General features: G+C 45.0%; 2 protein-coding genes across 8 annotated transcripts; both read left to right on the top strand.

Moving 5' to 3' along the window:
• Positions 1-2,532: 2,532 nt before the first annotated feature.
• On the top strand, positions 2,533-4,089 carry Abhd16b (abhydrolase domain containing 16B). The gene has a single exon (XM_027419993.2). The coding sequence runs from the start codon at positions 2,543-2,545 to the stop codon at positions 3,965-3,967; it is 1,425 nt and encodes a 474-aa protein (XP_027275794.1). The 5' UTR covers positions 2,533-2,542; the 3' UTR covers positions 3,968-4,089.
• Positions 4,090-6,276: 2,187 nt separating this feature from the next.
• Positions 6,277-27,004, top strand: Tpd52l2 (TPD52 like 2). Of its 7 annotated transcripts, none has more exons than XM_027420000.2 (8): positions 6,278-6,441; positions 10,684-10,829; positions 12,946-13,094; positions 13,921-13,980; positions 18,371-18,472; positions 22,335-22,376; positions 23,567-23,615; positions 26,888-27,004. In XM_027420000.2, exons 1-8 carry the CDS (start codon positions 6,423-6,425, stop codon positions 26,891-26,893), a joined length of 573 nt encoding a protein of 190 aa, XP_027275801.1. In that variant the 5' UTR covers positions 6,278-6,422; the 3' UTR covers positions 26,894-27,004. The 7 variants fall into 7 exon arrangements, with proteins under 7 accessions (XP_027275799.1, XP_027275801.1, XP_027275796.1 ...); XM_027419995.2 differs by having other exon boundaries at positions 25,341-27,004; XM_027419998.2 differs by lacking the exon at positions 13,921-13,980 and having other exon boundaries at positions 6,277-6,441; positions 25,341-27,004.
• The last annotated feature ends 542 nt before the right edge of the window (positions 27,005-27,546 follow it).

Below are 27,546 nucleotides of genomic sequence, written 5' to 3'. Positions count from 1 at the left end.
CTTAGTAGCCCTGGCTGTTCTGGAACTGACTCTGTAGACTAAGGTGGCTTTGAACTCAGAAATCTATCTGCCTCTGCCTCCCTAGTGCTGGGATTAAAGGCATGTGGCACCACACCCAGCTTATAAAACAAAAGTTTTATTTAAAAACAATGTATTTGAGGGCTAACATGAAGGCTCATAAGGTATAGGTGCTTGCTGCCAAGTTTGACAATATGAGTTCAATCCCTGGGACCTATATGGTAGAAGAAGGGCACCAACTTCCATTAGTTGTTTTCTGACCTCCATGTGGATGGAATAGCATGTGCATGCCCAAACACATACACTCAAACTAAATAACTTTTTTGTTGTTGTTGTTTTTCGAGACAGGATTTCTCTGTGGCTTTGGAGGCTGTCCTAGCTCTTGTAGACCAGGCTGGTCTTGAACTCACAGAGATCCGCCTGCCTCTGCCTCCTGAGTGCTGGGACTAAAGGCGTGTACCACCAATGCCCAGCTGCAAACTAAATAACTTTAATAAAAATATGTTTAATACATCTAGCATACTGAGCATCACATTGTGGCCCAGCCTATTTTAAGTATACTCAGAACACTTTCTTAAATGAATCAATATTGCTGGGCAAAATCATTGAACAGAAAGTCTTATTATTTTATTATTTTATTTATTTTTTTTTTTGAGACAGGGTTTCTTTGTGTAGCTTTGGAGCCTGTCCTGGCACTCTCTCTGTAGCCCAGGCTGGCCTCAAACTCACAGAGATCTGCCTGCCTCTGCTTCCAGAGTGCTGGGATTAAAGGCGTGTGCCACCACCACCTGGCTTTAGAAAGTCTATTTTTACAACAAAGTGTTGACTACCTCATGTATTTTAGCAAATACTGTACTGAAAGTGAAAACAGGAGGTTTGTAAAGTTATGCTTCTGTACCACTGTAAAGTCATGGGGACCACAACTAGAACCCCAGCACTTATACCTGAGAAAGGAGGATTTTGAGTGAGCTTGAAGCTATTTTGAATCACACAGTGAGACCCTATCCCATACCACAGAGACACACAGTTTAATTATTTAAGGTCAACTTCAAATGGATATTAGGCATTTTATGTGTATTTGGGATAGGGGTGGGAAATAGCTTCTCAAAATCATAAATTCTGTTGATAGTCCTACTCCTCTGTTCCCTCTATGAACAGTTTTCCACAGCTGAGTCCAAAAGCTATGGAGTTGTCTGGGACAATAAGTCCCTTAATTGGAAAGTAGAACAGGAGACCAGGAAGTGGTTGCTTGGGCCTGAAAACCACTGTCCTTAAAAGCCTGAGGTCTCTTAAGTAGTCCTGGCCCTTGGGTTTAGGAAATCTGGCTGAATTTCCTTACTTTTTGCATTTGTTTCCAGTCTGGAACATTGCTAAGAGTTCCTGAGCATGGGAGTATGCTGCTCCCCAGCTCTGTCTGACCCTCAGGTGGGTTGGCCATCTTCAGTGCAAGAGAAAAAGGGGAACTCACCCACAAGAACCCTCTAGAAAAGAGGAAGATACAGTTTGTGGGTTGGTTCAAGTGGGAGAGAGATACTCAACCAGGGCTGAAAAAGAGGAACCACAGCTAGGCAGGACCTACCTGGTAGGTGATGGCTACTGTTGGCCCAATGAAACCAGGATTCAGAAAAGGTGTGTGTGTGTGTGTGTGTGTGTGTGTGTGTGTGTGAAGATGTTCCTAGCCCACCCTCATGCCCTTTCCAGGGAAAGTTAAGTGTGGAGCTGCAGGAGTAAGGCTATGAGCAAACACACCTAATTCCAACAGCAGCTCTGTTCTAACCTAAATTTTTGCTGGGAAATATAAACCATTAAACCCCAAGGTCCAAGGAGGGGCTAAGAGTGTGTTACCACAAAAGTTTGGCCCAGGTGTGGGAAATCCCTTTTGCTTAATTCTTTCTTCCCCTCAAAAGGAAGAAGTCAAGGCTGTTCATTTCTGGCCTCTTTGGTTGCCTGTGTTCAGTGGAGAAGGTTGGAGAAGCTAAAGGTGGTAGAAACATGGAAGAATGCTGCTGTGTGGTCCCAAGGTACTGTCCCAGGGTGTGGGACAGAACTTGAGATATACCAAGCCTTAGAACCCTTTGTGCTGGGCAGCACTTGGGAGGTGGAGACAGGTGGATCTCTGTGAATTCGAGGCCAGCCTAGTCCACAGAGCGAATTCCAGGACAGGCTCCAAAGTACAGAGAAACCCTGTTTCGAAAAACCAAAACAAAACAAAACAAAACAAAAAAAAAAAAAAAAAAAAAAAAAAAGAATCCTTTGTGAGCCCATTACTCTTGTGTCACTTCTCCCAGCAACAATGACTCACAAAACTGAGAGTGATACAGTTTTCCCTTGGCCCTGAAAGGCACAGGTCACAAAGGCCATTGGGGCCAACCAAGAGGAGTAATGCCATCAGAGAGCTGTGTGTGGCCCCTAACCCCGCAGCCGCCCGCTGGGACGGGCCTGCGTCTCCTGCCGCCATTCCATTACCAGGACTGGGCCTTCTGGCCTTGGGGCTAGCAGGGAACAGCACAGAGATTCACTGCCCATGTGTGTCATCTGCTTTATGAAGGCACTAGTGCACGTGTTCAAGATTTACTTGACAGCAAACTACACTTACAACTTCCGCGGCTGGCCAGTGGACTTCCGCTGGGATGACATACATACCACAGTCTCTGGTAGCAGCAGTCACCGTGCCTTGACGTGCGCTGCAGCTGCTGCAGGAGTATGGCTGCTACATGATGCAGCGCTGGGCGAGGATCCACTCACAAGGCCTCCACGCGGGACTCGGAGCCAAGCACAGTGCCTCCTCCAGCAGATCCGTGAGCTGCCCAGCCAACTCGCCAGCTATGCACTGGCCCACTCACTGGGCCGCTGGCTTGTATACCCTGGCTCTATGTTCTTGATGACACGTGCCCTACTGCCTCTCCTGCAGCAAGGCCAAGAGCGCCTAGTGGAGCGCTACCGTGGGCGGCGTGCCAAGCTGGTGGCTTGTGATGGCAATGAAATTGACACCATGTTCATGGATCGTCGCCAGCATCCAGGCAGCCATGGCCGTGGCCTGCGCCTTGTCATATGCTGCGAAGGCAATGCTGGGTTCTATGAGATGGGCTGCCTTTCCGCACCTCTGGAGGCTGGATACTCAGTGCTAGGCTGGAACCATCCTGGTTTCGGGGGCAGCACAGGCGCACCTTTCCCTCAACATGATGCAAATGCAATGGATGTGGTGGTCAAGTATGCACTGCACCGCTTGCATTTCCCACCAGCACATGTCGTGGTTTATGGCTGGTCTATTGGAGGCTTCACAGCCACCTGGGCCACTATGACTTACCCAGAACTGGGTGCACTGGTGCTGGATGCCACCTTTGATGATCTTGTGCCACTAGCGCTGAAGGTCATGCCCCACAGTTGGAAGGGGCTGGTGGTACGCACTGTACGGGAGCACTTCAATCTCAATGTTGCTGAGCAGCTGTGCTGCTACCCAGGGCCAGTACTGTTGCTCAGACGCACGCAAGATGATGTTGTCAGCACCTCGAGCCATATAGCTAATCTGCCATCCTGTCAAGTGGAGGGTGATGTGGAAGGTAACCGTGGCAATGAGCTGCTGTTGCGCCTGCTGCAGCATCGATACCCGTCTGTGATGGCTCGCGAGGGCCGCACGGTGGTAACCCGCTGGTTACGCACCAGCAACTTGGCTCAAGAAGCAGCATTCTATGCACGCTACCGCGTGGATGATGAGTGGTGCTTGGCAACGCTGCGTTCTTACCGTGATCACTGCCAGAAGGAGATGGATGATGCCAAGACCTGGGGGCCACACGGACTTACTTTCCCCTGGCTTGTGGGCCAAGGCCTGAGCCCCCGGCGGCGTCGGCAGCTTGCACTGTTCTTGGCACGCAGGCACCTCAAGAACTTGGAGGCAACACATTGCAGCCCATTGGAGCCTGAGGACTTCCAATTGCCCTGGAGACTGTAGCTACTGTTTATGTGACTTACAAATTTGGGCAGTTGTACATCTTTCAGCTCACCCACTCAACTCTTCCTCTCTTATACCTCTACAGAAAAGCAGGCCCTACTGGGATATTGGTGTCTGGGAGAGTGGGCAAGTATATCTTGGACTGTACTTGCCTTCACCTGTTTTCTGTTCTTTCCTGCTTCTGTTCTCGGTCTTCCTCCCACACATCAGAATGTCTATGCCTAGTTCTTGAAGGGAATGTAATGGTAAAACCTGACCTAATTTATGGTAAAGTGATGTCTGATCCTGGGAGGCTGTGGTGCTACAGGGAGTGTCTTTCACATGGCTTGGGCTACAGTGTAGCTCCTGAGAAGAGGATGTGAACTAAACATTCAAGTATCTCCTAGTGAAAGTACTAGCTGGGCAGTGATGACACACACCTTTAATCCCAGCACTCAGGAGGAATAAGCAGGCATATCTCTGTGAGTTTCAAGGCCAGACTGGTCTACAGAATGAGTTCCAGGACAGCCAAAGCTAAACAGAGCTATTGGGGGGGGGGCAAAAAGTAGAGTACTGGTATTGTAGGGCCTCATTGCTAGCAGTTTCAGCAGTTGCTGCTGTGTTCTCATTTCCACATTCTATGATGGAAGATCCATAGAGGGGCTGTTGTAGACCTAGAGTAATAGTGCACAAGGATCCCAGAGATCCTGAATGATTACTTGTTTTCTGGGCAGACCTGGGCTTTGTTCATGTCTCAAGAATGAAAAACATAAGGTGGGCATGGTGTTGCACACCTTTGATCCCAGCACTTGGGAGACAGGGGCAGGCAGATCTTTGTGAGTTGGAGGCCAGCCTGTTCTAATCCAGGACAGCTAGGGCTGTTACAGAGAAACCTTGTCTCAATCCACGCCCCCCCCAAAAAAAACCACTGCAAAACAGAATGGCAAGTCTTCAGCTCACTACCATCTGTACTGTAGTCACTACATGAAGCAGAGACTACTACTGGTTGTTCTTGTCATTTCCAACCCTGTGGACAGGAGCTGACCAGGTTGTGTTAATCAAGACGGTAAATAGGGAATATACATTAAAGGACAGCCCTGAACAGGGTATTGTCATAGTCAATGAATCACCTAGTCATGTGTAAGAAGATATCTGTAGGAAGAAGTGCCTGAGAAGGGTGGGGTAGTGGGAAGCTTCCAGGAACTTCCAGAAAGCTTCCAGTACTCATAGGGGTCTGGCTGGGGAGTTCAACTTTGTAGGAGGGTCAATTCTAAAAATGGGGGAATATCATTTAAGGATTTTTCTTCTGGGAAAATAAGGGCCAAAAGAAACAGTGAGACTTTCTTTTCTTTTTTCTTTCTTCCTCTTTTTTCTTTCCTCCTCCTCCTCTTTTTCTTTTGTAGATAGCTGCTAAGTGGTCACAACTCTCCCATCTGAAGTCAGGGGGACTTTTGTTTTCCTGTTAATGTTGGCACACTAACAGCACAAAAGTTCAAAGCTCTAGAATGATCTTTGGAAAATTACGTTACCCTCAGTGTGCTCATCTGTAAACTGGGAGGGGGCACCAGTGCTGTGAAAAAGAAATTGAGAAGACACTGGGGTGCATGAACAGGCCTGGGCTTCACTTACTGGGAGGGCCGAGCGTTCAGGGCTATGTGAACTCTTCCAGTACCAGACTGTGAGCCATCTCCAGCTGGAGAGAGCGGCGCCTGCAGGACAAGAGGTCGAATCGCGCTCTCTTTATTTTTAGTGCAACCCCCCAGACAATAAAAATGTTTTCGTAAAGAGGCTGCAAATACAACTTAATTTGTAGAGTGCTTGCTTAGCATGCATTAAGTTCTGGACTCTCGATCCCCAATACGATATAAATCGGCTGTGATAGCTTACTCCTGTAATCCTAGCACTAGCGAGGTGTAGGCCAGAGGATCGTTACATTCAAGGTGGTCCTTGTCTATATAGTCAGCTGTCTCCAAAACCAAAACCCAAAAGAATTTACCGGAGGCGGGGAGGGGTTGACAAGGGGCTGGGAGGATGCAAAGGCCTGAGTTTGACTCGCCGAGAGGCTCGTAGCCGAGGATATCATGGGGGTCAGCGCACTGTGACACAAACCGAACCATCCCTCAAGCTCCGGCCACTATGACCTTTTTTACCCAGGAATCTTAGTGGTGGAACCAGCCTGGAAGAATTACTTCCCGCTTCGTTGTAGTTTGGAGCTATAAAAGTGAATGATTTAGTCTTACGTAGGGCCAGAGGACATTCTCATTGGACACCACTTGAGCGAGGGCCGTGAATTAGGCGGAGCACAAACCCAAGCGGAAGTAAGGCAGCGCGTTGCTGATTACGTATTACAGCTGCGGCCCTACAGTTCCACTGGCTCGCGTGTACGCGGCTGCCAGCTTCCAGTACTCGGAGCTTAGCTCCTGTCGTGCCTACGATCTCCGTGCCGACGCCAGCTACAGCCCAGCTGCCACTGAATATGGACTCCGCCAGCCAAGGTACCCGCAAGTGGGTAGGGGCTGCGCCGCATTCCGGCAGTCGCGACTCGGCCCCCTCAGTCCTCTCTGCCTTCACCGGTCCGATTCATGGCCTTTCTTCGGCCGACAGGCCGTTGACCTCAAGGCTCCTTCCTGATGGTCGTTATGTGTGTGCTGTTTCTGCCTTGTTACGGCACCTGGGCCTCCCCTGGGATGTCTCTGAAGCGGCGTTCCTCGGCGCCCTCTCCGTTCCTAGAGTTTCTTAACTCCAGACATTTCTCCTTATGCGGTTCACTATCTGTTCGCCACTTGCTGGCTCTGCGGCCCTCTATCTTTCGTTGTTCCCTTGGGACTACCCCCATCTGGTGCTGAACTCTAGCCGAGGCGTTGTGGGCGGCTCTCTACAGGGAAGGGGCGGTGCAACCATCCTTGTGTTTAGGGCAGCGCCCCTTGGGTGGTAACGCCGCTGTAACCTACTTAAGAGGTTGCCTCATGGGAGAAGGGTAGAGTGAGTCAGGGGCACACCCAGAACAGAACTGATGCCAAAACAAGACACCGGAGACCAGTATGAGGTTGCCACAGAGAAGTGTGGCTCAGACTCAGGAGATTAAAATCTTGAGGTGGTACAAGTGGGGATGCTTACTTAACTACACTAGCTAACCTCAGAAAGCTTTTCCACGGTTTGACCTGCACCGACACATTACCTAAGTATTAGAATTTCTAGGGTTTGGTTTTGTTTTTCTGAGACAGGGTTTCCCTGTGTTCCCCTGGCTGTCTTTGAACTTGCTCTTTAGACCAGGCTGGCCTCGAAATCAGAGATCCCTCTGCCTCTGCCTCTGCCTCCTAGGTGCTGGGATTAAAGGCGAGCCCCCCTGGGGGGGCAGAATTTCTGGGTTCTTATACTTTCTGAATGTGTTTCTACTTTGATGGGTATTTGAGCTTTGGAAGTTCTCGTGGAGAGTGTCTTTTCCAGGAGCCTCAGTTGGTCTAAATGTTTTCCAGGTTTGGCCTGATTTCTGCTTCTTCCAGAAGCTGTTCTGGTCTCAAGAGTCTTCTTTGCAGCTCAGTTTCACTTGTCTCTGAAGGACTTTCAGCTTTTATTGTTGATTCTGGCTGGGAGGGCCTTAGTGAACCTAGTTAGTTTCAGGGATTTCCTGAAGCTATTTTGAGTTGTTTGCCTTCTTCCTTAAGGAGCTATCCCTGGGAGATGGAATATTTTCAATTTCAGAGGAAACTTTACACAACAATGGTAAAGGTCTTTCTCTAGTAGGTGTGAGTCTGTGGTTCTAGCCTGGCACCACAATAAAAAAGAAAGGAAAGAGGAGAGGGGGAGAGGAAGAGAGGACAAATTTGAAGCCACTGGTATCCTCAATAGATAGTAAACAGAGGTTACTCTGTGTGCTGGCTAGTGTTTGTCAACCTGACACAAATTAGAGTCATGTGAGAAGAAGGAATCTTTGTTGTTGTTGTTGTTTTGTTTTTTTTTTAAGACAGGGTTTCTTTTTGTAGCTTTGACTGTCCTGGAACTTGCTCCGTAGATCAGTCTGGCCTTGAACTCACAGAGATCTGCTTGCCACTGCCTCCAGAGTCCTGGGAATAAAGGCATATGCCACCATTGCCTGGTGGGAAAAAGAAATCTTAATTGAGAAAATACATTTATAGGATTGACCTATGAGCAAGTCTGTAGGGCATTTTCTTGATTGATGATTGACATGGGAGGCCCCAGCTCACTGCCACCCCTGTGCAAATGGTTCTCTGATAATATCAGAAAGCAGGCTAAGCAAGCCAGTAAAAGCATTCCTCCACAGCCTCTGCATCAGCTCCTGCCTCCAGGTTCCTGCCCCGACTTCCTTTGATAATGGATTGTGATGTGTAAGTGAAATAATTCTTTTCTCCCAAAGTTGCTTTTAGTCATGGTATTTTATCACCCCAATATATGACAATAGAAAACATTCTCCAACCCTATATTTGTAGAGATTTTTGAGGTACTTAACTGAATATGAGTAGATTCAGCACAATGAATATAGATGATGAAATAAACTCTCAGTTAAAAAATCTTAGTTAAACATTCAAGTCATTAGGGGCTGGAGAGATGGCTCAGCACTTAAGAGCCTGACTGCTATTCCAGAGGACCTGAGTTAAATTCCCAGGACCTGAGTTAAATTCCCAGCACCTGAATGGCAGCTCACAACTGTCTATAACTCCAGGATCCAATACCCTCACACATACATACATACATACATACATACATACATACATACAGGCAAAAAACACCAATAAAATACAATAGAATGAGAATTCAAGTCATGAACTGGCAAGATAAAGATGCTTGATGCCAAGCCTAACAACCTGATTTTTGATGCCCAGGTCCCAGCCTGATGGGAGGAAAGAACTGACTTCTCCAAGTTGTTCTCTGACCTCTACTCATGCCCTACCCACACAATTTTTTTTTTTTTTTTTAGTATTGATTTTTTTAAAATCTTTTTTTTAAAGATTTTATTTATTTATTATGTACACAACATTCTGTTTCCATGTATATCTGAACACCAGAAGAGGGCACCAGATCTTATAATGGATGGTTGTGAGCCACCATGTGGTTGCTGGGAATTGAACTCAGGACCTCTGGAAGAGCAGTCAGTGCTCTTAACCTCTGAGCCATCTCTCCAGCCCCAATTTTTTTTTTTTTTTTTTTTTTTTTTTTTTTTTTTTTTTTGGTTTTTTGAGACAGGGTTTCTCTGTGTAGCTTTGGAGCCTATCCTGGCACTCGCTCTGGAGAGCAGGCTGGCCTCGAACTCACAGAGATCCACCTGCCTCTGCCTCCCGAGTGCTGCGATTAAGGGCATGTGCCACCAACACCCGGCACAAATAAGTAAATCTTTTATTTTAGTTTTTCTTTTTTTATTTTATGTTTGTGTTTTGTCTGCATGTATGTCTGTGTACCTTGTGTGCTTGGTGCCAGTGGAGGTCAGAAGAGGACATTGGACTCCTGGGAACTGAAGTGACAGGTGGTTGTGAGCTACTGTGTGGGTGCTGGTAATTGAATTAAGGTCTTCTGGAAGAGCAGCAAGAGCTCTTAGCTACTGAACAATCTCTCCTGCCCCATAAATAAATAAATTTCAATCAAGAAAATGCCCTACAGACTTGCATGAAAGAAGCAAAAGTCAAAGTCAGATTCTTTAAAAAAAAAAAAAAATACAGTTAGGTGTGGTGTCACACTCCTTTAAACCCAGCACTAGGGCGGCAGAGGCAGATCTCTGAGACCAATCTGGTCTACCGAGTTCCAGGATAGCCAGGGCTACACACTAAAACTTGAAAAAAAAAAAAAGTCTGTAAAAAAATGTTGTCACCTACTGTTGAGCAGAACATCTTGTTTTCTAGTGTTTTCAATGTGTATTTAGAAGATTTTAGAATTTGTGCAGTTGACAAACTTATATGTGATTAAGATGTTTTTCTTTCTGTTCTATGCTTTTAACCAAGCTGGTGTTGAACTCACAGATGTCTGCCTGCCTCTGCCTCCTGAGTGCTGGTATTAAAGATGTGAACCACCATGCCTGGTAAGAATGGTTTGCTTTATGTGGTATCTTTTGAGATAATCGTGCAGATAGGAGGATGTGCCTAATGTCAAGAAAAAATGGTGACTCCAGGAACTTGAAGTGTGTCTAGTATGCTAGGTGTGTGAAAGAATGCACTCCTTCCTCTCTTTGTATATATGGCCATCTGTCTGTGAGAGGATCAGGGATGGGATTAAAGGTGATTTTTGTTTTGCTGATTCATTACTGGGGCTGGATGACTAACATGTATTCCATGTATGTAATCTTTAGCATTCCTTGAGTTGAATGGAAAGTAACACTTGCTATATTTACTTCCTTCATGCAAAAAACAAAACAAAACAAAACAAAAAAAAAAACCCAAAAAACCCAAAATAGAAACTTTATTAGATTGGATTGGTTTCTTTGAAGTAGGGCTTCCTGCTGTAGAAGATAATATTTTCACAAGGGAAACCAGAACCTGTGGTTTGGCTGCCTTCACTGGTGTTTCTTGTACTCTAGCAGCACAGGTGGTATTGAGTTTGCATCTCAGGTGCTCAAGAAGTAGCTGTTCTCCGTCCAATGCCCAGCTCATTATCATAGGCTTTTAGAGATATTTCTAATTTCTAGTGTTCTCCTGCCTTCTTTTGGCCACCAATTTCTTTCATTCTTGCTTCTTCCCTAGTAGAGTAACAACTTACTTGACACTTTTTGACTTCATTTTTGTCTCTGACAGATATCAACCTGAATTCTCCTAACAAAGGTGTGCTGTCTGATTTCATGACTGATGTCCCTGTTGGCCCAGGTGTGGCCTCCCGAGCTCAAGCTGTAGAGGGCCTGACAGAGGTGGAGGAAGAAGAGCTACGGGCTGAGCTTGCTAAGGTGCCTTGGTTTTATTTCCTATTCTGGTGTGATGATGAGACCCTTTGGGTTATGCAGAGAGTAGAACATGGCTTAACCCTGTGACAGAGCTGTTGCTGGGGTGTTACCTGCATTCTGTGTCTACTGGGCTATCTCTTTTCATGTGCCTATTTGTAAAGTGTAGACTTGAATCACCTGTTGAAGGCAGGGCCTGATCTCATCTCACCACTCTGTCTGGAAATACTAGGTGCCCCATGAAGAGGATGTCTGCACAATAATGTGTGCTTTAGTTTGTTTTAGGTTGGCCTCTAATTCATAGTTCTCCTGCCTCTTCCAAGTGCTAGGATCACAGGCAAGTGGCACCATGTTTACTTTTTTTTTCCTTCCTTCCTTCCTTCCTTCCTTCCTTCCTTCCTTCCTTCCTTCCTTCTTTCCTTCCTTCCTTCCTTCTTCCCAAGACAAAGTTTTCTGTTTAACAGCTCTGGCTGTACTGGAACTTACTCCCTAGGTTGGCCTCAAATTCAGAGATCTGACAGCCTCTGTCTCCTGAGCACTGGGATTAAAGGTGTGCTCAACCACCATCCACTCTTTTTTGTTTTGTTTTTTGTTTTTTAGAGACAGGGTTTCTCTGTGGCTTTGGAGGCTTTCCTGGAACTAGCTCTTGTAGACCAGGCTGGTCTCGAATTCACAGAGATCCGCCTGCCTCTACCTCTGGAGTGCTGGGATTAAAAGCATGAGCCACCACTGCCCAGTGCTCTTTTTTTTTTATCTTTATGATTAGGGATTTCACCCCATATAGGGTCAAGCAATTGTCTCCTGGGACTGTAGTACTGTACCACTTGGCCTGACTGAGAAGAAATTATTTTTCAGTGTAGCTATTTTACTATGACTAAAACTATTGGGGAAATATTCCATAGTGGGAACCCTTCAAAATTATCAAGAATCTTTGTTAGCCAGGCAGGAGTAGCACATTCCTTTAATCCCAGCATTTGGGATCTCTTCTCTGATCTCTGTGAGTTTGAGGTGAGCCTGGTCTACAAATTGAGTTACACAGAGAACCTCTGTCTCAAAAAATGTCCCCCCAGTCTTTTAGTTTGCCATAAGAACAAAGGACAAGTGGGCGGTAGTGTTACATGCCTTTAATCCCTGCACTCAGGAGGTAGAGGCAGGTGGATCTCTGAGTTCGAGGCCAGCCTGGTCTACAGATTGAGTTCTGAAGGTCAGGGGTACACAAAGCAACCTGTCTCCAAATTTGGTGGGGGGGTGAGAGAAGAGGGGCGTGGAGAATGAATGAGAATGAATATTACTCTTCTGTTGAGTAACTAGCTCTCACCAAGGCTTGGAGTTGACCTCTGGAACAACAGTTGCCATTAGAAAGCTTCTCTGTCCCCTAAGTCTCTGTCCCTCTGTCAATTCTGCTTCCTTTTTTTTTACTGTACAGGGGATTCCTCAGTGGGTCCTCACTTCTAGCAGATTCAGTTGCTATATCTAAGCCAGGCCCAGAACCCATTGGAAAAGAGACTTGTGTCCTAAAACTCATGTCCAGTCTTATGGAGAGCTCACTTCCCTTAAGCTCCTGAGGCTTAAGGGAAATGGGAAAAGTGGGTTTACAGTCCTAGAGAACTACTGACTAGAATGGTGGTAGAGTTTTCCAGAAGCTGGGGTGCTGATGCCAGATAAAAGCAGAACAGCTGCCATTGTGGGTACTATTTTTAAGATAGTGTTTCTGTAAGTGAAAACCTCTAAGAAAGTCTCATTATGGGCTGGAGAGATAGCTCAGTGGTTAAGAGCGCTCACTGCTATTCCAGAGGATCTGAGTTCAATTCCCAGCACCCACATGGCAGCTCACAGCTGTCTGTAACTCCAGGTCCAACAGATCTGGCATCCTCACACAGATATATATGCAGGCAAAACATCAACACACATAAAATAAAAATAAGTTATTTAAAAGAAAAAAGTCTCATTACAACCTATGTAAAGATGTTTGCTGGTCACTTCTTGTAGTAGTCATAGCCTCTCACGTCAACTGTATTTTTAATTTTTATTTTTTTATGCTGGGGTTCTAACTCAGGGCCCCCTATATGCAAGGCAAGCACTCTACCAATTGAGCTATATCCCAGCCCTGCTTCTTTTACAGGTGGAAGAAGAAATCATCACTCTGCGCCAGGTCCTGGCAGCTAAAGAGAGGCACTGTGGAGAGCTGAAAAGGAGGCTGGGCCTCTCTACTTTAGGGGAGCTGAAGCAGAACCTGTCTAGGAGCTGGCATGATGTGCAGGTCTCTACTGCGTAGGTACCAGTCCCATGTTGGGGATGTTCCTTTGGCTAAGAAGTGTTCACTAGGGATAAGCCTCTTTCTTGTTGATGGAGAGTATGGGTGCTGGGGAATAAGATGCTTTGTAACACTCAGTATTAAATGAGCCTGCTGGGAATAGGTGAGTTCTTAGGGACTCTGCCTGTTTTTACTCAGAGCATGAAATCTACATGTATTTCAAAAGGTAGCTGGATTTAGCTAGGTGTCCAAGTAGAAAGTGTTTCCCCTGGGTCCAAATTGGTCAGCGCACCAAAGAGGTCTTTAGAGAACTTTTCTGTGTCTGTAGAAGTGGGTCCCAGTCTTACATGTGACTGAACTGTTAGAATTTGGTTAGAGTTTGCTGTATTTGTGTCCATATTTCTCCCTTGTTAAAGCATTCCTTTGGGGGATGTCTCCAGAAGCTTTTTACTAAAGAAGCAAAAATTGAATCACATTTTATAAATTTCACCTATAGAAACCCCATGTTTCTGTACTAGGATGTTGGAGACTTTGAGTCCAGTCTCATAATAACTGTCAGAGCATGCAGGGGCCGTGAGCTGTGCCCTTTCCAGGAGCCTTCTGCTGTTAAAAGACCAGGTGTTCCTGTGTTGTGTTTGGGAGAGGGTGTGATCATCTTTGTCCTGTAGAGTCCTAGCTAGCCCTGGACCTACACAGGCATGGTAGTGGCTCTGGACTGTTTGGGTGGGCTGCAGAGCAGGGATGTTGCCAGGCAGTGTTTCTGTCTTCTCTGGAGTCTTACCTGCAGCCTGAAGCCTGTATTGAAATCATGTCAGATATTCATCACAGACTTTCTGTTTTTAGCTATGTGAAAACGTCTGAGAAACTTGGAGAGTGGAATGAGAAAGTGACCCAGTCTGACCTGTGAGTGCCAATGCTGTCGGTGCCCTTCCTCACTCTTCTTGCTGTCTTCCTGGGGCAGGGAAGCTGCACCCTTGGCACAAACTGTCTCTCAGTGCTTGCTGGCTACTGTTCTTTTCCTAACTATAACTAAAAATATGCTTTGAATACCTGAAGGATAAAGTACAGTAGTTAGAGAAATCCACCGAGTCACCAGACCATGCTTAAAGTTCTCTGTGTGGTTGTGTGAGTTTCCTGAACTGAGTGGGCAGTGTCTCTGAATATTAAATACACCCTGACTTGTGGCAGTGATGTGGTGGTTGATGCCATCTGACCTGTTGGTGGTGGTGGATTTTGTGCTTGTCTTCCAGTCCTCTGCCCTCAGGTTCAGCTCCAGCTGTTGGTATATAGGAGATTCTTGGTGGGGGTAGGAGTAATGATGGCACATGTTGGTGGGTTCATGAAGTTCTGTGATCTGGAGGTGCTGCACTGTCAACCACATAAAATATCAGTAGAGCATGAATTACTTGTGGGGAGGCGCTGTATGTCTGTCAAAGCTATAGTTTAGTGACTTCTGTTGTTTTGGGATCCTTAATCTAGGTAATAGCATGTCATTTACCTATGTCTTATTATAATATCTTTGTCCTCTGCTGGGTTGATTCATGATTTAATCAAACTTCAGGAGATGGTTTCTGGAAGATTTGACTGCCAGTAAATAGTCTCCTTTTAGAAGGAAATGCTGACATGGTTACTAGAAAGCTTCCATGCTTGGCCTAAAGGAAATTCTGCTGAGCTTATCCTAAAGGTGCCTGGGAACCACCTTGGTTCCCTGTGTGTGTAGGGCCTTAAGGTCTGGTGTCATATGGGAAGCAGTCGGGTGTAGAAAGCTCTGGTTTGCTTTGGTTCAACACCCAGTTGTTACCTTAGCTTTCCTATGAGCACTGACAGTTGTCTTCAGGACTACACTAGACAGTGAGTTTGCTGGAAGCATATATTCCCTTGGTGGAGACATTTGTCATTTATGCTGCTAGAGCCCTAGACAGGCTCATAATGCAGATTCAATATGGAGATAGTCTTGGGAGAAATGTATATTCATGGTGTTTGAGAAATCACCTTATATAGAGCTGTCTAGGATGCCATCTTGAAAAATTTCTTGAAGAGCTCACATGAAATACATGGATTCTGATATCTCCCAGAGAAATCTATGGCTTTGTGTGGAAGTGTGGCTTATGGAACACCCCATTCCAGTCACTTCCTCTGGCAGAGGCCTTCTTCTGTTTTTTTGTCCCATCTTTTGGGGGAAGAGCTGTCTGTCAGCTGTGATTCCTAAGCTAGACACATTCTTTATTAAGAAAACAGGGTAATGGGAATAGGACTAAAGATGCCACTTGCTTGGCTAAAGATTCCTCTGCTTGGTTAGTGCCTATCTTGATCAGAATTCAGGTGCTGGACTGCTGGTTGATTTGACTTAGCCTAGCAGTTTCATAGAGGAAGGCCATATGTGCAAGCTTCCTGACCCTCTTGACCTATGTGTTTGTAGTTTCCTTTCAGCCAGTAGCATGCTGGAGGACTGGAACAACATGGGATTCATTAGTGTCTGCCTCTCTGTGCATAGCCCTGAGAAAATTGTACTGCACTTATACAGCTGAGATGCCGTGGGAGTGTGGCTTGCTTTCTTAGTCATTTGTGTATAAAGGAACATCCATGTTCTATGGGTCATGAGATCTTGTTGCATTCTTTTTATAAGTAGCAATAACTAGAAACAACAGTGTTGAGTGTACCATATAAACTCTGTAGTTACTGGTTGGTTTACCTTTTACTTTGAGTTCTTTGGGCTATAGTTTTAACAGCACAACTAGTGTCAATCAGGGTAAGATGACAGAGAAGCTCCTGCTTGTAGCTTTGCAGCCTAACAAGGTTGCCCAGATGTAGGTATTAGGAGAATGAGTTACTGTGTATAGGGAGCTGTATCTTCTGGTGAGCCTAAGAAGAAAGTGAGGTTGGCTAGAAGGGCAGGGAAAGCACATCCACAGTTGCTGACAGATACACTGCCTGTTCAGGTTCTTCCAAGACAGTAGTTTTCAACCTTCCTAATGCTGGTGACCCCCAACAATAAAAGTATTTTTGTTGCTATTTCAAAAATGTAATTTGCTGCTTTTATGAATTGTAATGTAAGTATCTGATATGCAGAATATCTGGTATGTGACTCCTGTGGAAAGATCCTTGACCCCCTCAAAGGGGTCTTGACCTGCAGGTTGAGAACCCTTGTTCTAAGTCTCAAAGAGGAGCTGTCTCAGGCAGCACAGCACAGTGCTCCCTAGCTACCTCTGTCTCTGGTTTCCAGTTATCACTTTCTGAGTTTAGCTTCTCCAGTTGTGTCATGTGGTGATTCCTAGGTTGCCAAGGATTATGTTTGTCTGGGTATATGAGGCTGTCACAGTGTGCTGCAGCACTGGAGCCTATGGACCTGAGTGATAACCTTATGACCTGCCTTCCTTCTTTCCCTCTCTCCCTCTCTCCCTCTTTCACTTCCTATTTTGAAATAAGGTCTTGCTGTGCAGTTTAGCATGGCTTCAGACTTTTTATCCTCCTACTTTAGCTTCCCAAGTGCCAGGATTATAGGCATGTGCTACCATGTGTGACTGACTCGAGTATGTTTGTGTTCTCTCTGTCTCTCTCTGTCTCTGTCTCTGTCTCTGTCTCTGTCTCTCTCTCTCTCTGCCTGATTTTTCCCCTTCTCTCTCCCTTTTGTAGGTACTAGTTATCTTGAATTTATATTTCTGCGGATAAATACTGTAGTCCTTAGTTACCTTGAACTTGATGTTTTTTTTTTGTAATTTATTTATTTTATCTACATTAGCATTTTGCCTGCATACATGTCTGTTTGAAGGTGTCAGGTCTTAGAGTTACAGCCAGTTGTGAACTGCCATGTGGGTGCTGGGAATTGAACCCTGGTCTTCTGGAAGAACAGTCAGTGCGTTTAACCATTGAGCCATCTCTCCAGCCCCAAACTTGATTTTTTTTTTTTTTTTTTTTTTTTTCTCGAGACAGGGTTTCTCTGGGTAGCTTTGGAGCCTATCCTAGCACTCGCTCTGGAGACCAGGCTGGTCTCGAACTCACAGAGATCCGCCTGCCTCTACCTCCCGAGTGCTGGGATTAAAGGTGTGCGACATCAACGCTGGCCAAACTTGATGTTTTAAAGAAACTCTTGGTTTGCAGTGAAGTGTACTTTTTTTAGGAATCTCGCTTTGTTAGCTTTGGTAGGAAAGTGCTGTGTACCCTGGGCTTGGGTAGGCTCAAAAGGAAGCTACAGGAACCTTGTGGGTCACCAGACCTGTCTGTAACCTGTGGACTGGCAAATGTTCTTACCAGATCTCCTGTAGGAGGTAAGGGCAGGAAGCCCTTGGAAAGCCAGTTACTGATAACCCTCACTTTAGGCTTTGCAAGGTATGTGGAGGAAGTTCTTCAGGATACCATGGTGTGATACTAACCAGTCTCATGAGTCTCCATCTACTCCTGACTCAGCTTCAAGTTCCCCAGATCAATCCGGTGAGGAGCTGTGATCTAAAGGTTTTGAATGAGGCATTGGTTATTTGTTTTTCTATGATCTTGGTTGTTTTCAAGACTGTTGTCTTTTTGTTGTTGTTGTAGCAGAGCCAACAGGGAACCACAATCCTTATGATGGACTCCATAGTATCTCTGCCCGTCATTATAGTCATCCCATTGGTATCACTGTTGTAGAGTCATATCTCAGTGTGGTGTGTATTTATGTGGATAAACAGTAGAGGGAGTGGGAGGAGGTGAGATGGTGGTCATTGCTGTGGGCAAAGGCCGCCTATGCACTGTAGAGGGAGCATGAGAAAAGGATGTTCATGTTCTGGAAGGATATTGTCTAGAAAGTGCTGGAAATCACAGGGCTCTTCATTCAGCATAATGAAGGCACTGCACAGGTGCTAAACCACATTGGGGACATCCTTCATGGATGCTCTTCAGCTGTGCTTTGTCTTATGTGGGAATTGGAAGGGGAAGCTTTGAGTTTGAATTGGCTGGACCAGGAGCTGATAACTCTCTTGGCCTTTGCTGCTTCGGCATTGCCTGCCCAAGTCTACTGCCAGACCTAGCATGTCTGTTGTCAGCAGGGTTTGGCTTCCTGAGCAATCAGAAGTATCATAAGAAAACAGGAGAGTAGTAAAGTCTCAGGTCAGGGTTAGATGAAGTGGAAGTTGAGAAACTGCAGTAGGTCAGCATTGTAGGGGCCCAGGGAGCATGTCGTCGCCACCCAGTGAGTGTTTACCACCTGCCCAACTCCTCCCTGCTTTTCTCATGGGGGTTCTCTACATACTTTGCTTCTTTTATGATGGACTGTTACTGCCCTTGCTGTTTAGTTAATCTAAGTGGTGTGTCTTTTTCCCAGTTACAAGAAGACTCAAGAAACCCTTTCACAGGCAGGACAGAAGACATCTGCTGCATTGTCCACCATGGGCTCTGCCATCAGTAGGAAGCTGGGAGACATGAGGTAAGCAGTTGGAAACCTGCTTCAAGTCAAGGGTTCAGACACATAACATAGGGACACTCATGATCCTGGACCAGTCTACTTGTAGACCTTTGTGGGAATTCCTCTTACTCCTCTTGTCAGCCTTTGGCCATTTTTGTATTACTTGGGAAAAGAAAGATTGCTAGTCTCTTTTCCCTGTAGCACTTTTTTTTGTTTTTTTTTTTTTGGTTTTTTTGTTTTTGGTTTTGAGACAGGGTTTCTCTGTGGCTTTGGAGGCTGTCCTGGAACTAGCTTTTGTAGACCAGGCTGGTCTCGAACTCACAAAGATCCATTTGCCTCTGCCTCCCGAGTGCTGGGATTAAAGGCGTGTGCCACCACCACCTGGTTCCCTGTAGCACTTTTGCAAAGCAGTGATGTTGCCTAGGATGAGATGGAGTGTTTAGGGCAGGTCACATGTTGTCTTTAGGATCAGCTTAGGGCTTCTTGAACTGTAAGATGCTATGTCTAGTGGTGGGTAGTTGCTGATTATACCACTGGTATCCTGACTAGCTCCCAGGAACTATCATTCTTTTCTTCCTGAAAAATAGGTTACTTGTTCATTTCAGGTGTTCTCACTCTCTCTCTCTCCCTCTCTCTCTCTCTCCCTCCCTCTCTGTCTCTCTGTCTCTCTCTCTCTCTCTCTCTCTCTCTCTCTCTGTGTGTGTGTGTTGTCCTTTTGAGATAGTTCATCACTCTGCATGTAGACTTACAGTAATTTTACTGTGTCAGCTTTCCAAATGTGGGGATTAGAGGCATGAGATACCACACTCAGTTTTACTGCTTTTTTATCTGTTCAGAGTATTCTGGTAGAAATCTGATAGGATGGGCATACCTTGGTGTTGATGGAAAAGGCTCTGAGCCATATTTTTTTCTTTTTTTGAGACAGAGTCTCACAATGTATACTTAACTGGTCTTGAACTTACTAAGTGGATCAGCTCGTCTCAAACCCATAGAGATCCACCTGCCTCTAGCTCCTGAGTATTGGTATTGAAGACATAGATACTATGCCTAGCCTGTTTAGCCATCTTTTTGTTTGTTTTTTGTTTTTTGAGATAGGGTTTCTTTGTGTAGTCTTGGCTGTCCTGGAACTTGCTCTGTAGACCAAGCTGGCCTCCAATTTACTAAGATCTGCCTGTTTCTGCCTTGGGAGTGTTGGGATTAAAGGCGGTGTAGTTCTGTTACCCGACTATGTTTAGTTGTCTTGATGGAACTGTTTTTTTATGTGGCCTGCCTTTCTTTGGGACCATAAGACATGATCCTTGTTGGAGAAGAAATAGTTCCTGTTTTCTCCTCAGAGAACTGGAATTTGCTATTGACCCTATGTCATGCAGTCTTGGGACTATGGTAGGCAGTTAGCAGGGTCCCTGTGGCAGTGATGCTGGCATAGCAGTCAATGCTCTGGCATGTGTGGGCCAACCACAGTGACAAGGGAGGGTTTTCAACAAGGTCAGAGAAACTGGTTCTCTCCAGTTGGGTGGTTGTGCTGATTGTGTTCACAGTGCCCAACAGGCTTCCTGTTTACTTTGTGTCTTCTCCCTGGGAAGAGAGCATATCTGTTGGTGTTTGTATTGGTGTTTTGAACTCTGATTTCTCTGGTCCACAGCAGAGCCCCCATCATCTCATAACCAACCACAGTGGTTTCTGTGGCCCAGGTCTATCATGCTCATAGTTTCTTTTTTTGTGGTGGGGGGAGAGTTGAGACAGGGTTTCTCTGTCGTTTTGGATACTGTCCTGGAACTCTCTTTGAAGACCAGGCTGGCCTTGAACTCACAGAGATCCGCCTGCCTCTGCCTCCCAGTGCTGGGATTAAAGGCGTGTGGTGCTACCACAGGCTTGTAATTTATACTCAGGAAGTTAATAGCATGTGTTTAGGAGGGTTAGATGGATGTTTCTGTCCATGGTAGACCAGTCCTAGAGCCATTGGAGCTCCAGGAGCCTCTGATATACCCTGAACTTGGGATGGAAAGAGAGAATTAGGTTTGATGACCCTACTTAAACCTACAGAGTGGTGAGTGCATTCTCCAGTGGTCCCTTCTGTGTTGGGATTAGACTCTGCTCAGGGTCACTCATAGATTTCAGCAATTTGGGGGTGGAGGGGGGTCGTACTGTGAAAGAGTGACTAGCTATGTTGTTCTATTATGCTAGCACCTGCCCTTGGCCATGGATTTGTTCTAGGCTGGCCTCTGTGATACAGCCTAGAGTCTTAGTGCTTAGCTCCTAGTATGTTATAGGTCATCTTATGGTGCTTGGGTTCCTGTTTAGCTTTCAGAGAATGCAAGGTGCTCCATGGACATGAAGTGTTGACCCAGCCTGGCTGGCTCACTGTGTCATATCTCAAGTCTTTACTCACTGGGCTATTTATGTCTCAGGGTTTTTTTGTTTGTTTGTTTGTTTTGTTTTGTTTTGTTTTGTTTTTAAGACCTCCTTTTGCTTTCTCTCCTTTAACATGTAATTGTTTGTATTGTTATACATGTAACAATGCTCAGAAATACAGTGTCATGAACCATATGGTTGTCAGATATGCTTTCTTACTAGCCTTTTGTGGAGTCAGGATGGGGCTATTCTGCTGTTCCTATCAGTTTAAGCACTAAAGAAGCATTCAGAATGTCTTTTCACAAGCTAACCCTACTTAACCTTCCAGAATTTGAACAGAGAGACATAGGGCTTCTATTGGGGGTCTTATATGGCCTCTCTTGCTTAATAATGCTGTCTTTCTTCTTTTCTCCTGCTGCTATCTTTCAGGGCTCATCCGTTCTCACACTCCTTTAGGTAAGGTGACCTTGGACATGACCTATGGACACACCTATATTAGGGCAGGGTGGTCTCTGGTAGGCCAATGGGGGACTTCGCTGGGTGGAAGTAGGAAAGCCAGTGCAGTGGAAGCCCCCTCTGCCTCAGCATGGTACCCAGTAGGCAGCTTCTTGCTCACAAGGCATGGTTTATATGACTGTCCCTTTTGAGTGCCTCATCTGGACCTGACTGGATTGAATGTTCCTGGGGCAGTAAATGACTGATCTAACATCATATGGCAAATGTCCATATCTAAGTTTGTGCCTGAAAATAAGCATTATCATATAGGAGGAAATATCAACCCTGTCCCTTGTGTTCTCAGTCCTATCATGTACAGACCCTGTGTTCTTGTTTGTGAGAAGCAATCCTATGCTCCAGACTTGTTTAATTTATTATTTGAAAGCCCTTAGATACTCCTCTCTAGGAGTCTTCATGCTGACATCTGCAGTATTGCCACATCCTAGTAGTAGGCACTGGGAGATCTAAAGCCAAATCAGAGCAATCTGTGACTTTAAATATTTTTACTTAACTTACTTTGTATGTTATACTTTTGTCAAAACATCATTCAACTTGCTGTGGGCACCTGAAGACTGTGTCCCAAATATTCCCAAAAGCCCTAGTCTAGGTCTCCACACAGTTTCCCTGTTTTGTTTGTTATTTGTTTTTGTTTTTGTTTTTTGTTTGTTTGTTTTGAGTCTCATTGTGTACTCCTGGTTGGGCTGGAAGTTGTTTTGTAGACTAGGCTAGATTTGAACTCAGAGATATACCTGTCTCTGCCTTCTAGTGGTAGGACTAATGGTGTATACCCCTGATTTCAGTTTCCCTGTTTTAATGCTCTTCTTGGTCAGTGCCACACTGCTCAGCAATGGTAGCATTGGAAACCCTCGGAGCTGCAAGAGAGGGCATTGTGTAGAAAGGGTCAGTAGCTCACTCTCATGGTGCTGGGAGAGTCTTGCCTCTTCTTATATGTGAGCTAAGCTGGCGAGTGTGGGCTGATCTGGCACCATGGGCTAATTCTTGCTTCCTTCTCTGCTTTCACCATGCTTCCAAGCAGCAGCTACTCCATCCGCCACTCGATAAGTATGCCGGCCATGAGGTAATGTATGCCTGCTTCCATTGCTCCAGAAATGTCTGTGGGTGGGGGTGGGCAGCAATACCAGTCTACCTTGTACTTCTGTGTTCCCCAATCCATGTGTCTTCATTTTCTTGGCAGCTTCCTCTCAGCTAAAGACTGTATATAGGCTGGCAAGGAAGAGCTCATGGGAAGGAAACTTCTTTCGAGAAGGGAACCATTATGTGAACCTATGACCCACACTTAACTTTGCAAGCTCTAGCTCTGGATGCCTGTGGTTTCAGCAGGGAGGGTTAGAGAGGCTGGCACAAGGACCTGGGACCTCCATAGATGGATCTCTGGAGACCTCATTTTCAGAGCCCAGTGGGACCATCTCTAGTGTAGCCTGTTGCTTCTCACCTGTTTGGCCAAGCATAGTGCCTCAGCAAAGTACATTGTTGTTAGGAAGATTGTTGTGTCTTACTGTGTGAGGACTTTTCTCCTCTGTCTTCCTACCCTCTACTATTCTAAAATTGTCTGTGATTTCCCTTTTATGTGGTTTGTCTGAAGATATACTTGAAAGGCTCCAGGAATTCTCATAATCCCAACACTAAAAAAAAAAAAAAAAACTAAAAAACAGAGGAGACAATATGATCAAGAGGTGGCTTTTTTTTTTTTTTTTTTTTTTTTTTTTTTTTTTTTGGGTGACGCTCACTTGTACTCTAAGTGTGTTGACTCCAGTGATTTCCTAAAACGTGGGAACTTGATTGCATGATTTGTGATAATGGGGGACCATATTCTTGCTCTCCTAGCAGGGGACCTCCTAAGGTGTCTTTTGTTTTTTTCAGTGCTTGATGACCCCACTGAGCTGCATGTGATCTTGATCAAGGCTGTCTACTTAGATTGCAGCAAGGATCCTGAACACTGTAGTCAGGGATTTACAGTATGCTTTTTTTTTTTTTTTTTTTTTTTTTTTTTTTAATAATTTGAGCCGTGTTTTATTAATATACTCAGAGCAGTACAGTACTCTTAAATGACATCTGGACCCAACCTGGAAAGCACCCAAAAATGACCCTGTGTAGAGTTTTCAAGGTCATTGTTCTCCTTTCTGTTGTGTCATGCTTTCATGATGAGAGTTTAGGAACTGGTCATAGTCCTAGCTGTAGGTCCTTCAATGAAGAAGATGAGGTGACAAAACAGTTCTTCATGCCAGCATCTCCCTTCTCTCTTTAAAGGAACTCTGCAACCTTCAAGTCATTTGAAGACCGAGTGGGGACCATAAAGGTAACTATCCCTGGGCTGCATGGTTTCTTGAAGTATGTGTGTGATCTATTGAATCAATTTATTTATTATTGAGGAATCAGTTATTACAGGACTCATGTTAAAGGCCTTTTGTGCCTCTCATGTTGTTCCTGCAGTAATAACATCTTACAGAACTTGGGAAAAGTCTCGACACAAAGACTCTGTTTTTGTTTTTAATTTTTTGAGACAGGGCCTCACTGTGTAGCATGGCCTGGAATTCACTCTGTAGACCAGGCTCACCTTAAATTCAGTTCATCTGTCTCTGCCTCCGAAGTCCTAGGATTATAGGTATATGCCATCAAAGCAAGCTGAAACACATTCTTATTTATCAGTGCCTCTGGAGTCATGCCCACCTTCCTTCTTCCTTTGCCCTGCCAACCCCTAGTTTGTTCATCTCTATAATTTTATCCTTTTAAGAATGTCTCTTAGGTTGTAGAGATGACTTGGATAAACACTTGCAGCACAAAAATGAGAACTCAAATTCAGTTCTATTTCTCTTTTAAAATTTATTTGGGGGAGGGTATGTATATATGCCATGGCACACATGTGTAGGTCAGAAGAAAACTTGTCTCTCCTTTTACCATGTGGATCCCAGGGATCAAACTCAGGTGGTCAGTCTTAGTGGCAAGAACCTTTACCTGCTGAGGCCATTCTTAGTGGCCCAAGGACTGGAATCTAGATCCCTAGCATGAAAAAGTCAGGTAGGTGTGGTAGCCTGCCTATAATCCCACAATATTCTGGAGTTAGAGACAGGGTATCTCCAGGGCATACTGGCTAGCTAGACTAGCTAAGTCCCTGAGGTGAGGGTTTGGTGAGATAATTTGCTTTAGTAAATAATGTGAGGAATGATTAAGGAAAATATCTCATGTCAACCTCTTGTCTCTACATCCATTCATACCTATACCATGCACACATAAGCAGAACGTTTAATCCCAGCACTTGGGAAGCAGATGCAGGCAAATCTCCATGAATTCTAGGCCAGTCTGGTTTATATAGAGAGTTCCAGGACATCTATTGATATATAATATACCCTGTCTCAAAAAAAAAAAAAATTTTTTTTTTTTTACTTTGTGTTTTGCCTGCAAGTATGTATATTCACTATGTGCATGCCTGATCTTGTGAAGGTCAGAAAAAGGCAGTTGTGAGCTACTACGTAGGTGTTGGTAACTGAACTTGAATCCTTTCCAAGAGCAACAAGTGCTCTAGATCAATGAGCCATTTCTCCAGCTCCCTCCCCCAGATATATGTTTCTTTTTTCTTTTCTTTTTTTTTTTAAAGATTTTATTTATTTATTATGTATACAACATTCTGCTTCCATGTATATCTGCACACCAGAAGAGGGCACCAGATCTCATAACAGATGGTTGTGAGCCACCATATGGTTGCTGGGAATTGAACTCAGGACCTCTGGAAGAGCAGCCAGTGCTCTTAACCTCTGAGCCATCTCTCCAGCCCCCAGATACATGTTTCTTAATATGCAAAATATAATCAATCTAGTGGAAGCACACAGTATGAGTACTTTTCTAAACACCACAATGAGTAATTCTTGGGGAACCTATCCAGACTCTTGTGTGTCATTGACTCATTTCTTTTCATTGCTGACTAGTGTTCATGTTGCATAAACCTGTGTAGAGAGTTGAACATGGTCCCTGGACCTATTCTGTTTTTTGTTGTGTCTTAGGTTTACTTTCTCTGTTTTTTCTATAGTCTAAGGTTGTGGGTAGCAGAGAGAATGGCAGCGATAACCTCCCTTCCTCACCTGGAAGTGGTGACCAGCCATTATCGGATCATGCCCCTTTCTAAGCTTGTTATAGCTTATCAGCCACAGAATACAGAAGCACACCCTCATCATCACAGCTGCAACTCTGCATGACAGAGCAACCAGCCAGGGCCAGTGAAGAGCTGGTTTTGAAGACAGTCATACCCATCTACATGCAGATGTGGCTGCTGCCTTGGCATGAATTAGAGAACAGTCTTGTACATAAATGTTTTACACTAAAGTTCATAGATGAAGCAGATCACTGTGCCATCCTTTCCAGGGCCACAGGAAGTGGACAGGGTGGAGGGGCTCGAGGAGTATTGAACAGGAGCAATGTTCCCTTTGCTGGTCTCACCAGAATGCTGAGGGGAAGAATTGTCAGGGGTAATAATTGTCAGCATTTCCTTGCCTGCCCTCCTCAAGGAATATACTCACCGAGGTCATCCTGCATGGTTATAGTTTTTCATATAGATTTGAGAAATGAGAGAGTTCTCTATTTTCTGAGACCCTAGAAAGGAAACATAAGCAACTGCTTCATTCTTAGAAAACAACCTTGCTTTGGCAGAAGCAGATCCACTATTTTTTAAGTGTGATGGACTTTTCAAAAATTAAATAGAAAAAAAGTGAGGCAAAACAACTTTAGCCTCATTATTGAAAAAAATATTTCTTTGAATTCAAGCCTTACATTGCCTTATGCTTTATTTGTTTATAGTCTTTTTTAATATCCCTATAAATGAGGGTTCTTAAATGAGTTATGAGTACTATGTAGAGTTTTACCTCTGGCCCATCTCATACTCTGCCAGTACCAGTTAGTGCGTTTTATTTCTCTAACACTATCTCCTGGTGTGCAAAACTTGGTTCTTTTGAAGAATGGCATTTCCCAGTAGCTTTCCACTCTGGCACAAGGCTCTTGTGCTGTGTGTCAGGAGCATTGAGAGAAGGAAAAAAGCCTCAGTCTTTGGCATCTTAATGGGATATGCCCTGCACAGTGTTGCTTTACTGACAGTGAGCAGGGCTATGGTTCATAGTTCCTGCCTACCTGTCCATTACACAAAAACTAAATGAAAAGCAGAACCAGCCCTGCAGGTCAGATAGGGGATGTGGTTTTGGTTCAGCCAGAACTCTGCTGTCATCTTTTCTCAGGAGCTACAAAGATTTCTAAGTTCCCTTCTCCTGCCTCCAATTGCCACATTCTGCATCCTCTCAATGCCAGGGCCCTGAGTGTTGGGAGGCATGGTCTGGAGGGAGGGGCAGCACTGTGCCTTAGTGGCTCTTAGCAGGGCAAATACTTTGTCTTTTGTGCACATTTCTGCACTCCTGGAGGGGGATGGGGTCTGTCCATTTAAGTGTCTGGTTTGATCCGGTGTGATGTATCCTTTGATTATCAAGTTCCTTGGTTTCTTTGGATACCCTTAGAATACTGTACCACACAAAGCAAGGAACAGTGAGGAACTGGGGAGCTGAAGAAGAGATATCTTGGTGTCTTCTCTTTCAGGATTAAAAACAATAGTGTGAGGAGGCAGGCTACAGGAGTGCAGGTCACTGATGTATCTTCCTACAAAGAATAACAGGCAACTTGTCAATAAAGCATTCCTTTGGAGGAAAATCCACATCGATTTGTTTGGTATGTCTTTTAGGATAATGACAAAAGAGTGGGGAGTGAATGCACATGATTCCTTGCTTTGAATGGGGGCAGACAGGAGACAGTCATGTACAAATTACACGTCATTAGTGTGCATATAAAGGGAGGGACTTGTGTAGAAGCTGCATCTCTGGATGAGACCAGGGATACATGCCAGGCATGCAGTTGAGAGGCCTGCAGTCCATTATCAAGATCAGCTGCACTGAAGGTGCCCTTTTGTCCTGTGATCATCTAGCTTTGCTGGCTTTTGCCTCGAGGTTGGATGATACCCAAGAACTCACCTGGCATAAGTGGGCATTGAGAAGACCAGCATCTTAAGCCCCACTGAGAGAAGATTGTCACTCCTTGGCATAACAACCTTTAGGAGGTGTGATCCTTTTCTGCAGATGAGGGGCCATGTGAAATAATGATGAGTAACTGAAGACTCTTAAGTGCTTAGTGAACAGGGTAAGTTGGAATTGTTGGCCAGGTCAGAAGGGATGATGGTGTGGGTGGGATGGGGAGTGGCCCTC

This window comes from Cricetulus griseus, chromosome 6, assembly GCF_003668045.3.
Source record: "Cricetulus griseus strain 17A/GY chromosome 6, alternate assembly CriGri-PICRH-1.0, whole genome shotgun sequence".
Taxonomy (NCBI): Eukaryota; Metazoa; Chordata; class Mammalia; order Rodentia; family Cricetidae; genus Cricetulus; species Cricetulus griseus.
This window is presented reverse-complemented; position numbering and strand designations above follow the sequence as displayed.